This window comes from Balaenoptera physalus (assembly GCF_965194825.1).
Source record: "Balaenoptera physalus genome assembly, chromosome: 1".
NCBI classification, from domain to species: Eukaryota; Metazoa; Chordata; class Mammalia; order Artiodactyla; family Balaenopteridae; genus Balaenoptera; species Balaenoptera physalus.
The window spans coordinates 164,329,618-164,344,696 of NC_138882.1; the positions used below are offsets into that span (position 1 = coordinate 164,329,618).

The following is a 15,079-nucleotide window of genomic DNA, read 5'->3' on the forward strand; positions in this document are numbered from 1 at the left end:
TTCTTCCCATAATTATTCTGTTATTTATTTATATCATTACGGGTTCACGGATATTTCATTTATTCTATGGGTTATAATCCAATACAATTGTTGCTCAGATTGTTCTAGCTTTGCCCATTGGGAGCATCTTTGGGTTGGCCCCTTGTCCCTTTGACATGCCCCCCTCCCCATCCTTTTTTTGAGTATTTCCTAATTGTCTGGCACCACCAGATGCTCCAGGCCCATCTTGTGATTTCCCATTCCCCGCCGCTGACATCAGTCACTTCTCCAAGGAGCTCTGGTTCATTTCATTTACCATGTATAGAATGGGGATTTAAACACCAAGCTCTGAACACATGGTGTGCTCATTAAAATAAAGTGTCATGCTTTTAGGCGCTCTCAGTGGACAGAGCTAGGAAATGTATCTGTGTATACTAACCCATGCATAAACACACATCTGTATTTATTTCTATTTTTCTGGATATATCTATTTTAAAAATTAGAGTTATACCTTTAGTTCCAGTTCAGTGTGGGGTTACTTTATTTATTTTTTTAATAAATTTTATTTATTTATTTATTTATTTTTTGGCTGCATTGTGTCTTCCTTGCTGCACGTGGGCTTTCTCTAGTTACAGTGAGTGGGGGCTACTCTTCGTTGCAGGGTGCATGGGCTTCTCATTGAGGTGGCTTCTCTTGTTTTGGGGGCACAGGCTCTAGGTGCATGGGCTTCAGTAGTTGTGGCATGCGGTCTCAGTAGATGTGGCTCGCGGGCTTTAGACCGCAGGCTCAGTAGTTGTGGCGCACAGGCTTAGCTGCTCCGTGGCATGTGGGATCTTCCCGGATCAGGGCTCAAACCTGTGTCCCCTGCATTGGCAGGTGGATTCCCAACCACTGCGCCACCAAGGAAGCCCCCAGTGTGGGGTTACTTTAGATGTGGTACTTTGGAAAAATCTTTCCAGAAAGACACTCTAAGACCGGATCAAGCACTCGTGCATTGCTGGCAGGAACACAAAATGGCATAATCCTTATGGAGGGGAATCTGGCAATATCTAGCAAAATTATACATGTTTTGACCCAAGCATCTCACTTCTAAGAAATTGTCCCAAAGACACACTCACAAAAATACAAAAAGATGTACATACAAGACTATTTGTCATGACCCAATTTTGTAACTTGTTACAGAAAAAGACTGGAAACAACCCAAATGTCTATCAACAGAAGATGGAATAAATGAACCACGGTACCTCTTCATGATGGGGTGCTAAACAGCTGTAAATTAGAACAAAGAGATCATCTATATTCTGCAATAAAGTGATCTCCAGGAGACAGTTTTTTTAAAGAGAACTAAGGTGAAAAGTACAGATAATATACCTTTTATCTAAGAACGGGTCAAAATACAAATATTATAAAAATGCATACACCTCATAGGTATGTATATATGTCATTGTATTTTTAAAATGGAGATAAACTACAAACTAATAAATTAATTAAGAAATAGTTGGAGTGGGTGAAATAGGTGAAGGGGATTAAGAGGTACAAATCTGCAGTTATTATAATAAATAAGTCATGGGGTGTAATATACAGCATAAAGAATATGGTCAATAATATTGTAATAACTTTGTATGGTGACAGGTGGTTACTAGACTTATAGTGATCATTTCATAATGTGTGCAAATGTCAAATCACTATGTAGTATACTTGAAACTAACATAATATTGTATGTCAACTATATTTCAACTTAAAAAATGTAGTTATCTTTTGCTGGAGGAAGAGAACAGAGACAGAGTGTAGGAGACAGGCATGGAAGCCAGGCGTCTCTGAATGTCCCTTGCTTTGTAAATTTTGTAAATATTTCACATAAGTATAAAACAAGAATAATTCAAAATACAAAAACAAAGAGTAATACCTAAGACTAAAATGCAAAATAAAGTAAATAAATGGTGGGTATATTGAGTTGGTGGCTTACCCACACAGTGAGGAATTATTTCAAGTCATTTTCAAACAGAGTAGTTTGACTGTATATCCCTAGTGGGATAGCTTAAGGACAAAATAAACTAAAAATAAATCTTAATTTTTCAGTAATCATATTGTTATGATGATGTTATTCTATACCTATTATACGTGTAGGATATAACATATTTATATATATAATATATATATAAGTTATATATATATATATACTTGTAGGATAAAGCAAACGGCTATCATATTAATGTTGTTAGGACCAAATTATTCAGTGCAAAAGAAAATAGAAATATAAAATATAAAAAAAAGAATTTAAGTAAGTCTATAATCCTAAGCTTGAATTGGAAATATTAGTTTGAGGGATAGATTGGGAGTTTGGGATTGACATATACACACTGCTATATTTAAAATAGATAACCAACAAGGACCTACTGTATAGCACAGGGAACTCTGCTCAATATTCTATAAAAATCTAAATGGGAAAAGAACTTGAAAAAGAATAGACACGTGTATGTATAACTGAATCACTTTGCTGTACACCTGACAATATTGTTAATCAACTATACTCCAATATAAAAAAAAATTAAAAAAAAAAAAAGAAATAAAAAAAAAACAAAAAAAAAACAAAAAAAAAAACAAAAAACAAAAAAAAAGAAATATTTGGGGACTTCCCTCGTGGTCCAGTGGTTAAGAATCCGCCTTCAAATGCAGGGAACGCAGGTTTGATCCTTGGTTGGGGAACTAAGATCCCACATGCCATGGGGCAACTAAGTTCGCTCGCACAACTACTGAGCATGCGGGCCACAAACGAAGAGGAGCCCGCGTGCCACAGTGGAGGATCCCACGTGCCGCAGTGAAGGTCCCACGTGGGGCAACTAAGACCCGACACAGCTAAAAATAAAATAAATAAATAAATAAATATTAAAAAAAAAAAAAGAAATATTAGTTTGGGGAATTCCCTGGTGGTCCAGTGGTTAAGACTCCGCACTTCCATTGCAGGGGGCGTGGGTTTGATCCCTGATCAGGGAACTAAGATCCTGCATGCCGCCCGGCGGGGCCAAAAAATAATAATAATAATTTTTTAAAAAAAGGAAATTTTGTTTGAACTCGTGATTTTTTTCTTTTAGAAAATACATATTCCCTAGCTCTGTCCACTGAAAAAGCCTAGAAATGGTGGCCAAGGAGGGACAGTGGGGAGCTCTAATGCCCCGAGTGTAGTCTTAAATGATCAACTCCACCACAAGGCACCAGGGCTCTTAGAGAAATGGCCCATTTCTGACCCAGGGCAGGAAATGCATAAGCACAGCCTGGAACATCTCATCGCAGAAGGCAAGGAAGCTCCCTGAACCTCCTAGGAGAGAGTTAAAAGTACTCTGAAGCTAACCTGAAGAGGCTTCATAATAGGCTTGGAAGGGACAATCTGAGCATCAGAGAGAACTGTAATAGATTGAAAAGTATCACATATATTAATATCCATTAGGTCAGCAGCAGCAGCATTGGTCATCTTTGGACAGAATTTCTCAAACTTGGCACTATTGACATTTTGGGCCAGATAATTCTTTGTCGTGGGTGATAATTCTTTGCTGTGGATGACTGTACAGTGTATTGTAGAATATTTAGTAGCATCCCTGGCCTCTGCACACTGGATGCCGGTGGCACCACCTTCCCTTCCCCAGCTGTGGCAACCAAAAATGTCTCCAGATATTCCCAAATGTCTCCTGGGAGATTGAGAACCACCACCTTTGCAGAATGCTAGGAATCAATTCACTATTCTAAACCCTGGTAAATGAGGGAAATAAATAGTCAAGTCTGGAGGAGGAAAAACCAGTCATGTGAAGAGGTGGTGGAAGAGCCTTCCAGGCAGATGGAACCACAAATGCAAAGGCCCTGAATCTTTGAGAAACATCCAGGAGGCCCACAGGGCTGGAATCTAGTGGTCCAGGGTCTAGGTGTCCAAGATGAGGCTGGAGTGACAAGCAAGGCCAGTTCATGTACAATAAATCCTACTTCTCAGCCTTCAAGAATTCATCACAGTGATTCAAAGAAGTTCTGTGACCTAGGAAGTATTTAATAAAGTTCACCTCTTGCTGATGTTATGACACTTCACGACCCTGTGAGGTGGGTTGGAAGCCACTTGTAGTTTCTTGAAGCCAACAGAGACTCTTGACAGCCAGCTCCATTGAGATACCTGAGTGGTGAGGCATGGGCCCAGCACTGGGGACACACGATGCCACTGCTGGTTCCACAGGTACCTTCTTTTCTACAAAGCTCCGCTTAGGGAAGCAGTCAGAGTGTTTACTTTCTTAACCCCTTATTGTGGCTCTTGGAAAATAAGCAGTCTCAGACCCTCGGCCTTCTCCTCCAGCCTCTGATAAAAAGGCCTCCAGATCCCACATTTGCAGGAAGAGCCTGCCGGGGGCATGAGGCAGCCTCCACCACCACGGCCACCGTCCATGTTCTGCCTTCCCACGTCTGAGGCCTGCACCCTCCACACAGGCTAGATCTCCAGATGTCACACCCTGTATCCGCCAGCCTGACACCAATAAAGGCTTGGGCTATTTTTGTGCCCTGGACCAAATTTATAGAGTCACTGAGACAACCCAAATCTGTCTTGTTTCTGACTAAAATTTATCTTGTTTCAAAAGACACCCTCTTCTTCCAGTTCAGCATGCCTATTAAGAGAATGGAATCTGCTTCCCTGGCGGTCCAGTGGTTAAGATTACGTGCTTCCACTGCAGGGGGCTTGGGTTCGATCCCTGGTTGGGGAACTAAGATCCCGCATGCTGCACGGCACAGTCAAAAAAAAAAAAAAAAGAAAAAAAAAAAAGCAATCTTTTGACAGCCACCTATGGACTGGGAGAAAATATTTGCAAATGATGGGACCAATAAGGGCTTAATTTCCAAAATATATAAACAGCTCATGCAATTCAATAACACACACACAAAAAAACCAACAAACAACCCAATCAAAAAATGGGCAGAATACCTAAATAGACATTTCTCCAAAGAAGACCTACAGAAGACATACATCCAATAGACACATGAAAAGATCATCATCATCACTAATTATTAGAGAAATACAAATCAAAACTACAATGCAGTACCACCTCACACTGGTCAGAATGGCCATCATTAAAAAGTCTACAAATAATAAATGCTGGAGAGGGTGTGGAGAAAAGGGAACCCTCCTGCACTGTTGGTGGGAATGTAAATTGGTGCAGCCACTGTGGAGAACAGTATGGAGGTTCCTCAAAAACTAAAAATAGAACTACCATATGACCCAGCAATTCTCTTCCTAGGCATATATACAGACAAAACTATAATCTGAAAAGATACATGCACCCCTATATTCACAGCAGCACTATTTGCAATAGCCAAGACATGGAAACAACCTAAATGTCTATCAACAGATGAACAGATACAGAAGATAAGGTATATATATAAAAAAGAACAAAATAATGCCATTACAGCAACATGAATGGACCTAAACATTATCATACTAAGCGAAGTAAGTCAGAAAGAGAAAGACAAATACCATATCACTTATACGTGGACTCTAAAATATGACACAAATGAACTTATCTACGAAACAGACTCACAGACATAGAGAATAGATTTGTGGTTGCCAAGGGGGTGTGGGGGAGGGAAGGATTGGGAGTTTGGGATTAACAGATGTAGACTATTATATATAGGATGGATAAACAGCAAGGTCCTACTGTATAGCACAGGGAACTATATTCAACATCCTGTGATAAACTATAATGGAAAAGAATATCAAAAAGAATATATATAACTGAATCACTTTGCTGTACAGCAGAAATTAACACAACATTGTAAATCAATTATACTTCAATAAAATTTTTAGAGAGACAGAATGGCATCTTCTGACCTGACAGTCCTTCCTGCCCTCAAACCCTTCCCCAGCCCCTCAGGGCCCATGGGAGGGTCTGACACTTGGCTCTGCTGTCCAGCCACCGCCCCTCACCCACACAGGCTGGCCCTGCCCATCCTCACGGCCTCCTGGGCCTTCTGGTGCAAACACCCTCCCCCTGGAGTCCCTCCTTGAAGCTGCTCTCTCCGGGGTTGCCCCGTCCCACCAAGTATAAAGGCTACTTTCTTCTCGGTCCAGCTGTGAAAGCCCCCTTGCCCGCCTCTGACCCCACACACATCAGCCTGCCGGTCTCTCCCTTTCCCTGTCCCGGGGGTCCCCGTCGCTGGTTCATCTGCCCTCTGGACGGTGACCAATTTGAGAACAGAGACTGAGCAATGTGGGGTGGAAACGGGAGGCCTCAGCGGTCTGCTCATCCAGCCCCTCGTGTCCCGGGGGCCCAGAGAGGGGATGCCCGGCCCCTCATCCTAAGGTCTCCTGGTCCCCAGGACAGCGGCTCAGCATCCAGCAGCGCAGCCCCTGGGCTGGGCGTCCTGCTGGTCTGGGAGTGGCTTCCACGTCACCGAGGGTTTCCAACCCAAGCCACCCATGTTCTCACTTTACTGTGGGACTCGCCTCCGTTCACAGCCCGGCCCCGAGGTGGAGGACAGGCTCCCTCGGGGCCCCGGAGGCGGATGGGGTGGGCCCGTCTGGCTGGTCCTGCCGGTAACAAGGCCGAGGGGGACCCCAGACCTAAGGAAACACCCGGGTCTCCGCGGCCCGTGCGGGTCCCGAGTGAGCTGCCGAATCCATCACCTCCCGCTTCTGCCTCTTCAGGGCTTCCTCCCACCCAGGAATCTCAGCGCTGCCCAGAGCAGGCCCCCCGCTTCACTTCTGGGGGTATTTTTAGCCAGTTCTCATTACTGACTTTTTCAAGAGCTGTTTCCATAAATGGCTCTGTGCTTATAATTACCGGTCCAGGCCTCAGCCGGCTTCAGAGCCCAAATTAAAAGGGAACAACCTGCCCACTGCACCACATCAAGCCCGCCAAGGCCAAAAATAGATCCAGGGAGATGTGAGCAAGGATGTGGTTCCTCCAGTTCAAACCCAGGAAAGACCTGAACTGTGGGGCTTTCCAGAAAGACGTGGTCACGGTGACACATCCCCTCTCTCCCGTGGGGAGTGGGTGCCCGTGAGGAGTGGCGGGTGTCCTCCCGCCCTGTGCCTCAGCCCTGGAGGAGCCCCATCAGTGGGCAGGGGGGGTGGGGGACACATTCTTTTGTGGGAGCTGCAAAGGCCTTCGTGGCAACCCTGCATAGATGGGAAACTGAGGCCCAGGGGAGCAGAGACTTGCTGGGGGTCACGTGTCAGGTTAGGGGCCTGGATTAACCTGACATGTGAACTTTGCAGACTTGGAGCCCATGTAAAATGAGTGGCCCTGGACTACCTCTGGGTGGCAATTCTGAGATGGGGGGGGTGGTCACCTGTTCACAAGATTCTTTCATCAACAGGTGCCTGAGAGGTGGCCTGCTGAGGCCACTGTCCTCCAGGCTGGGACCTGCGGGGACTCAGGTCCCAGGGGAGGGCCAGGGTGATCTGCAAAGGCGAGGAGGCTGGCCCTGCTTCTGTGCCACCCACCCAGGCCCAGGCTCCTTCGCCTGGCTCTGGGCACTCCCTGCTTTCCCGCTGCTTTCCTCTTTCCCTCAACTTTGCCAGGCTGCCCTGTGGCCATGCGGGGGCAGGGGGTACGGTCTGGGGGTTGCCATGAGACGCATATTTGGTCCCTGTTCTCAGGTTATTCATGGTTTCCTGGGGAGTAGCAGAAAGAGGGGTTAGATGTGCCCCCAGATCAGACAGGCAGAATCCTAAGGAATACAGACGATCAAGGCTGAGGGCTCTAATCATGGAAGGAGTCTGTCTCTTTGGGAGGAGGAGGAGTAGGAAGAGTCAGACTTATGGAAAACCCTGCCCATCTCTTTTAAAAGAAGAAATGGGGGTGAGTATATTCTATGCAGAGGGTACAATGTGAGCAAAGGCACGGAAGTCGGACGCAATATATCTGCTCCCATTTATTATTCTCCTACTGTGTGGCAGGCACGAGGCTGGCCTGACTGCATGTTTCACTTAGTCCTACACAACCCTGGGAGGCAGCCCTTATGAACCTTGTTTTAAAGGTGAGGAAATGAGGTGCAGAGACTTTAAAAGGAAACTGTGTGATGTCTCACAGCTCCCCAGTGGCAGAGTCAGGATTAAAATCCACGTTTAATATATCCACAGAGGAATGTGTACAAGCATGTCCAGATAGCTTTATGAACAACCCAAAACTGGAAACTACCCAAATGTCCCTTAATACGAATGGCTTGCAGTGCAAACAACTCATTTATATGAGAACAACATATATAACAAAAACATGGATGAATTTCAAGAAAATATGTTGTGTGAAAGACTAGACCCAGAGTATGTACTGTATGATTCCATTCACACGAAGTTCAAGAACAGAGCAAAGGAATGTTTCGTGATAGAAATCAGAAAGTGGCTGCCTGAGGAGATTGGATGGTAGAAATAGGGTTCCCAGGGGCACTTGTGTTATATGTTCCTCTGTGGTCTGAATTTTGTACAATGAGCATGCATTATTTGTAAACCCCAAAGCAATAAAGACACTTTAAAAACAGGATTCTCAGTTTACAACACACATTCAACACAGTCTAGCTCAGCAGCACGTACTGCGCCTAACGACGGCCCCTGGACTCGGGGGAGAGGCCACTTCTGTGTAGGACAAGAGCAGAAGATGTGCAGGCAGGGAGTTGACCAGCTGTGTGGCCTTGGGAAAACCGCCTAGCTTCTCTGAGCCTCACTGTCTTCTTATTAAACAAAGATGTGACAGTAAATGTGAGATGAGATGAAAGCACAGACATGGAGGTTCTGGGCATGTGGTCATCACTGGGTGTCATCTCACACAATCGCTGAACAGCCCCTAGGGTGGGTACCGTGAGTATATCCGTTTTATAGAGGAGACTGAGGTTCTGAGAGGTGGACTGAAAATCCAGATCACACAGAGAGTAGTGGGTGGAGTCAAGATGCAAATTCTGTTGAGTCCCAAGTCAGAATCCCCAGCCCAGTCCTGCCTGCCCTCCCACTGTCCTTCCCCTCCCGGTTTCCAGAGAGAGGCGGCACTGTCTAGACCATGTGACAATCACCTTGTGGCTGATGTACTGTTATCTGTCTCTCCCACTGGAAGGTCAGCTCCACAAGGGGGTACTTAGTTTCATTCCCTGTTATATTACAGGAACTAGAACGGAGCCTGGCACAGAGCAGGTACTACATGACTATTTGTGGAGTGAATTCAGGAAAATATGCAAGAATTGCCTACTAAAGAACCAAAGAAAGTGACCCTGGGGCTCACGGAGGTGAGGTCAGGGGGCTGAGCAGGACCTGGGCCAGGTCCCTCGCTCGCACTGAGCCCGGCGCCTCCCGAATCCAACAGCCCCAGCTCATCCCCACCCCCGTCCTCAGCCCCCCAGGATCGCGGGAGTGAATTAGTCCAGTCCAGGGAAGGGGCAGGACAAAAGTGAAGATGGCCCATTCAGTTCTGACTACACTTCTGCCTGCAGTGCCGTTTGTGCCTCAGTTTCTCACTCTGGAGCATGGGCACCTGGTGCTCCCAGGACAGGAGGCGGAGAAGGGCTCAGGAGGAACATGCAGAGGTGGTCTCTCCTGCCTCATTCCTCCCTCAGGACTGGCTGGGCCGGCTCAGGCACTCGGGGGTCCTGCCAGTCACACCGAGCTGGGCGGAGGGATGGGTGGTGGTGTGAGAAGCTGCCTCCGAGGAGCCACGGGGCCGGAGCTGGGAGGCACCTCGTTTTTCTGGCACCATCGCTGTGGACTGGACAGGAAAGCAGGGGCCCAGAGAAGGGAAGGGGTGTGGCTCGGGACGTGCAGGAGTCCACTGCAGGCCCAGGAGGGACGAGAACCTGGGCGCTGCCTCCCAGATCAGGGCCTCCTCCCCCGAGCTCAGGCAGCACCAGGGACAGGCTCCGTCTGCTCCTCGAGGGCAGCGGCCCCGTCACTGTGTCCTGGCCAAGGGGAGCCAAGAGTCCACAGGCGGAGGTCGACAGGCAGGCCAGGCAGGGCCCAGCTCTGACCGCAGCCCTGGCCCCCAACACAGGCCCTGTCAGTCACGACACGGCTCCTAAAGCATCTGCTCAAATGCAGAGGCCTGACCCCTGGACGGCAGGCCCAGGCCTCTGGGTCCTACAGGTGCCACTGACGGTCAGGGGCTCGGCAAGCACCAGGCCCGGCTGGCTTCTCAGGAGCTGATGAGGCCAATAGCAGAGGTGGAGCTGGAGCCAACAGGTGTGGGAGCCTCGGCGTGGGCACTGATGCCACGGCGACTCTGCTATTAGACTCCACGGTGGTTCAGGGGCCGCTGACCTTCAGGGGCCTGGAGCCGGGGCCTCCAACGGAGGAAACAATCCTGGTAGGTTCTAATCCCCCACATCAGCCTAGGTAATTACCAGTTAAAACTACTCGAACTGAAGGAGTTTTACTAGTGCAATTAGTACATGAGAATAAAGAAGGCCCTCAGACAGCTGGCTGGACTGCCCACAGGCCAGGCTTCCACTGAACAAAGATCTGCTTGTTAATCCACAGAGTCAGAGGCCTTAGACCTTCATGAAACACACAGAGGTGGTGTGGGAAGAAACTGGGATTTGGAATCCACAGCCTGGATGATGCCATGGACGTGCTGTGTGGCCCTGGGTCAGTTATTTAACCTCTCTGAGCCCATGAAATAAGGCTGGTAAAACAGCTTCACAAGTTGCTGCATGGATGAAATGAGTATTTATAGGACTATGGAACTTCAAATGTTAGTTTTTATTCAAAAACAGAAACACCTTTGGTTGGCTTTAAAAATCTGTTTCTGGGTTTCACATGTCTATAAGACATGTGGGGACATTTCCATCACATCCACACCAAGGCTGAGCAGCAGCTGGGAGGGTCTGGGATCAGCACTGACCAGGGCCAGGTTCACCCTAAAAAGGGGGCTGACTATCTGCCCCTCCCCCTCTGTCAACCTATCACACAACAACTCTGAGGATAGATCACTAGGAGCCCCATTTTACAAGGAGAGATCTGAGGCTCAGAGAGGTCAAGGGACTTGCCTAAGATCACAGAGCAGAAGCAGGAGGGCAACCAGCTCCTCCTGAGCTCAGGGTGCTGCTCGACTCACAGCAGCAGCTCCCACCAGGTCTGTGCACCCCTTGCCCCAGGGGATGCTGGGGGAAGAGGGACATGGGCTAGGTGGTGACTCACTCAGATGGACGGCTCCCCTGGAGGCATTCTCTGGGTGACTGCATCCACAGGTCTTCTTGGTCCTGAGCCCGGGGTCAGCTTGTCCCCAGCACGGAGCTCCAGCCTCAGTTCCACATGTGGTCGCCTCTGTCCCAAGTCCCCACCCCTGCCCTCTAACCAGGAAGGTGGCATCTAGAACCCGCCAGCCCAAGTCCTGGGCCTGGCACTGGGCTCTCAGCAGAGGTTAACGGCTGCCTCCTGCTGCTCGCTCCCCCACCTGAGCCCATCACGAGCTCTGGTTTGGGGGGGACGGGCCTCCTTGAGGCAAATGGCTGAAGACCCACAAAACTTACTGTCACTCTGACCCCTGGGTTCCTCTGCCGAAATCCCTCTGAAAGCTCTCTCCACCTTGAAAGCCTGCCCTCCTGACACAGAATGTCACCTCCTTGAGCACTGGATGGAGGGCCAAACAACCTGGGTCTGTCCTGGCTTGGCCACATAGAGGCCACATGGTCCTGAGCAAGACACTGCCTCTCTGAGCCTCACTGTCCTCACCTGGGAGATGGGGATGAATATCATGTCGCTCACAGGGCTGTTGGGAGGGTTAAGAGCGGTGCTGTAGGTGAAGGGAGGCTGGTGGCCACGGCAAGGGTCCTCTCCCTGCTCTGGGTCCCACAGCTCTCCCCACCTGGGGCTGAGCTGTAGTCCTTGGGTCCCCAGGTCCAGCCTAGTGTCTGCCTCAGCCCAGACTCCTGCCCCTCACTGGCCACAGACAGGAGGCAAAGCAGGTGGGGGACATATGTTCATGAATGTAGGTTAAAGAGAGTTTAGTAATGGAAAACGTTATCTCTGAGAACTTTAAGGGTAAATGGCTCCATGATTTGGAGTATAATTTCTGCAGAGAGGAAAAGCTGGGCTTTACCTGGGAGAACAAAGAGGGTCCAAGCTGCCCATCAGGTCATTCAATGGCCTGGACACTCATTCCATGACAAGCCAAGTCCCGGGTGTGAGCCCAGGGTGACAAGACCACAGTCCCTGCCCCGCCGAGCTCAGAGTCTACTCCTTCCCCACCGCCCCACCCCCCAGCAGCACCCCGCCCCCAGGTGGCCCGGGGAAGAGGCTGCTGTGGACTCAGAACATCCGGGTCCTCATCTCTACCTGGTGCTTTGATGATGTGACCAGGGTTTTCCACGCTGAACTTTGTCCCTCTCTTCAGTATCGCCCTTATCACCGTGACAGCATCACAGCCTCTGTTTACTCATCTGCCTCCCCAGGACCAGACTGTCTTCCTGGCACTGCCCGCGTCCACCCGACACTACACGAATCTTACCATCGGGGGTGTTTGGCCGCGGGTGAATGTACGCCTCTGGGACTCTTATCCCTCATCTGTCCCTGCCGGATCGGCAGCTCACCGACCCCCACCCCCCTGAGACTTCGCCTACCTGACCTGGTCGGTTTTCCCTCCCGCGGTTCCTCGTCCACGACAAGGTGATTCCCCGCTCCCAGCAGGGCGCTCGCCCTGCCCGAAGTGGCGCACACGCCTCTGCAGCCCGCGTTCAGCCCCCGAGGGGCCCCTCGGCCCGCCGTCCCCCACTCGCCTTCTCGCGGGGTCGCCGCCGCCCACCCCGAGCCCGCTCTCACCCATGTTGACGAAGCTCATGACCAGGTCGGCGCGGCCCAGGCGCCGCTCGGGGGTCCCGCCGTCCTCGTCGTCGTCGCCGGCCATGGCGCGATACAGGTCCAGCATGAAGAGCGGCGCGGACGCGGGCAGCCGGGCGGCGGCGGGCGGCGCGCGGGGCCGGGGCCGCCCCGGCAGCCGGAGCACCGCCAGGATTTCGCGCTGCAGGTCGCGGCGCTCGCGCGGGCCCAGGCGCCGTTGCGGACAGCCAGGCGAGGGGCGCGGGCCAGAGGCGCCGCCGCCGCCGCTCAGCGCGCACAGCGCCAGGCCCAGCAGCCAGAGCGGCCCGGGGCGCGCGGCCATGGCGGGACCCGGGCGGCCTCACCGCGCGCGCATCCGCTCCCGGCCGGGCCAGGGGCTGGGGCCGCCCCGACGGCGAGCGGCGGGCCGGGCTTGGGGCCGGCGGGACGGGGGAGGCGTCGCCCGGGAACGCAGCGCGGTCCCTAGAGCGTCCGGCCCGCGGCGCCTGTCGCGGCTCCGGGTAGTCGGATGCGGCCGCACCTCCTCGGGCAAGGGCTCCTCCGGGAACCGGGGACCGTCGGCTAGTCTGTGCCGCCGCGCTAGACAGTCCGGCTGCTGCCGAGGGAGCTCAGCTCAGAGGCGGAGGGCGAGCTCCCGCCGGGCTCCGGGAGGCGCGGACCCTCAGACTGTGCCGCGCGCCCCGGGCCGAGGTGGCCTCTCTCAGTCCAGCTCACAGCCGTCGGGTCCCGCCCCCTCCGGACCCGACCAATGGGGGCACAGCGGCGGGACCAAGGCCGCGGAACAGACGCCCCAGGATGGGCTCTGGATGCCAGGTGTTGGCGACCGTGAGATGCGACCCGCTGGTAGGTGGTCGTCGAGGAATCCCTAGTCCCGCCGTCGGGGGCCTCGCGGTCGTCCTGGGCTCCCCTCCCGCCGCTGGCCGCGCTGTCGGGCGGGCGCGGGGACTCGGCCTGGGGACCCAGGGTAGCGGCGCGGTTCGGGGAGATCGGACCCTGCCCTCCCACGGGCGTGTCCTTGATCACCCTGCCCGGGCGGCATCCCAACTCTCGATCCGGCCCGAGGAGTGACCCGGCAGCCCCTCCGGGTGCACGAGTGTCGCTCCAGGACCCGAAACGCCTCAGTCGGGTCTAGAGGTAGAGGGACCCCGCGGGTGACAGGCAGGCCCGGGAGTGGGGCGCATCCTTCTGCGAGCAGCCGGGCCCGGGTTCCCGGCCACCGCAGCTCCTCGCCGGCCTCTTGGCGCCTTCCCCGCAGTCCCCTTGTGTGCGCCTCTGGGAGCTCTTTCCCGGACACCTGACGCCGGCTCCGTCACTGCTTCTGGCGCGCCCACCCGCCTGGCTCCCGCGCGCTCCCGGCTGGCGCCTCCGGCGGGCCGCCCCGGCAGCTCCAGCAGCCGCACTGACACCACTAGGTCTGGCTAGGCGCCCTTCGGACCCCAGTGCCGGTCCAGCCGCGCGCGAGATACGTGCACCCGCTTCCCGCCTCCCGCCGGTCAAGGAGCTCTGGTGCCCTTCCTGAGCCTCTGCGCATCTGAATTGTCACGGCCCTCAGCGGCTTGCGAGAGAAGGCTCCTCACGGAAACCCCTCCATTGACTAGCCCCCTTCTGCACGCCCTGCTCTCCCCTAGGCGCCTTCTCACCGCATTTATTCGTTTATGGTTGAGGCGCTGCGCTGAGAGGAAGAGACACTTAGACTGAGCTCTGAAGGCCGGAAGGAATTGGCTGGGATGAAGGAAAGGTCAGTGGGAGGGGAATGTTCCAGGCAGAGGAAATAGCTTGTGCGAAGGCCGAGACTCCAAGGAGCGTAACAGTGGCAGGTGACAATCAGCACTGTCCATGTGCCAGCCATGTTCTGTACCATTTCTTTCACGCTCACACGTTGTCACAGGGTAGATACCTAACCGCCCCTCCCCCACCTCATTTAACAGACGAGGAGACCGAGGCACACAAGGGTTAAGGGACTTCCCTCAGGTCACACAACACTGGAGCTGGGCTGCAGCAGGTGGGCACGTGCAGGTGAGCTGTGCAGTGGAGGCTGGAGAGCCTGGGGGGGCAAATGGCCAGCTGAGGGTGAGGCTGGAGGCACTGACAAGGGACAGACCACAAAGGGCCTTGGAAGGCTAGAAGAGGGCTCTGGGCCCCTGACCATAATGGTGCCCTAATGTAAATTCAAGATTAAACTTTAAAATTATGTCCAATAAAATTCACATTTTTCCATGATCACTTCAAAAAAATTTTTAATATCAAATAAATCCTTAAATAATCATCTGCTGTTGCCTTAGCAACATGCCTAGTCTGTTTTACCCAACAGATAGATTT

The 15,079-nt window shown here is 52.0% G+C and overlaps 1 protein-coding gene across 2 annotated transcripts in view; it reads right to left on the minus strand.

Annotated features, from left to right (window-relative positions):
- The window catches only part of LOC309651888 (bone morphogenetic protein 8B-like), a gene marked incomplete at its 5' end in the record, with an annotated part of 45,617 nt that extends 32,535 nt beyond the window's left edge, over nucleotides 1–13,082 (minus strand). For both annotated transcript variants that reach the window (XM_082445041.1, XM_082445042.1), the window contains one exon: nucleotides 12,743–13,082. In XM_082445041.1, the coding sequence (XP_082301167.1) occupies nucleotides 12,743–13,082 (340 nt within the window). The remainder of the gene's footprint in view (nucleotides 1–12,742) is intronic.
- Between the last annotated feature and the right edge of the window lie 1,997 nt (nucleotides 13,083–15,079).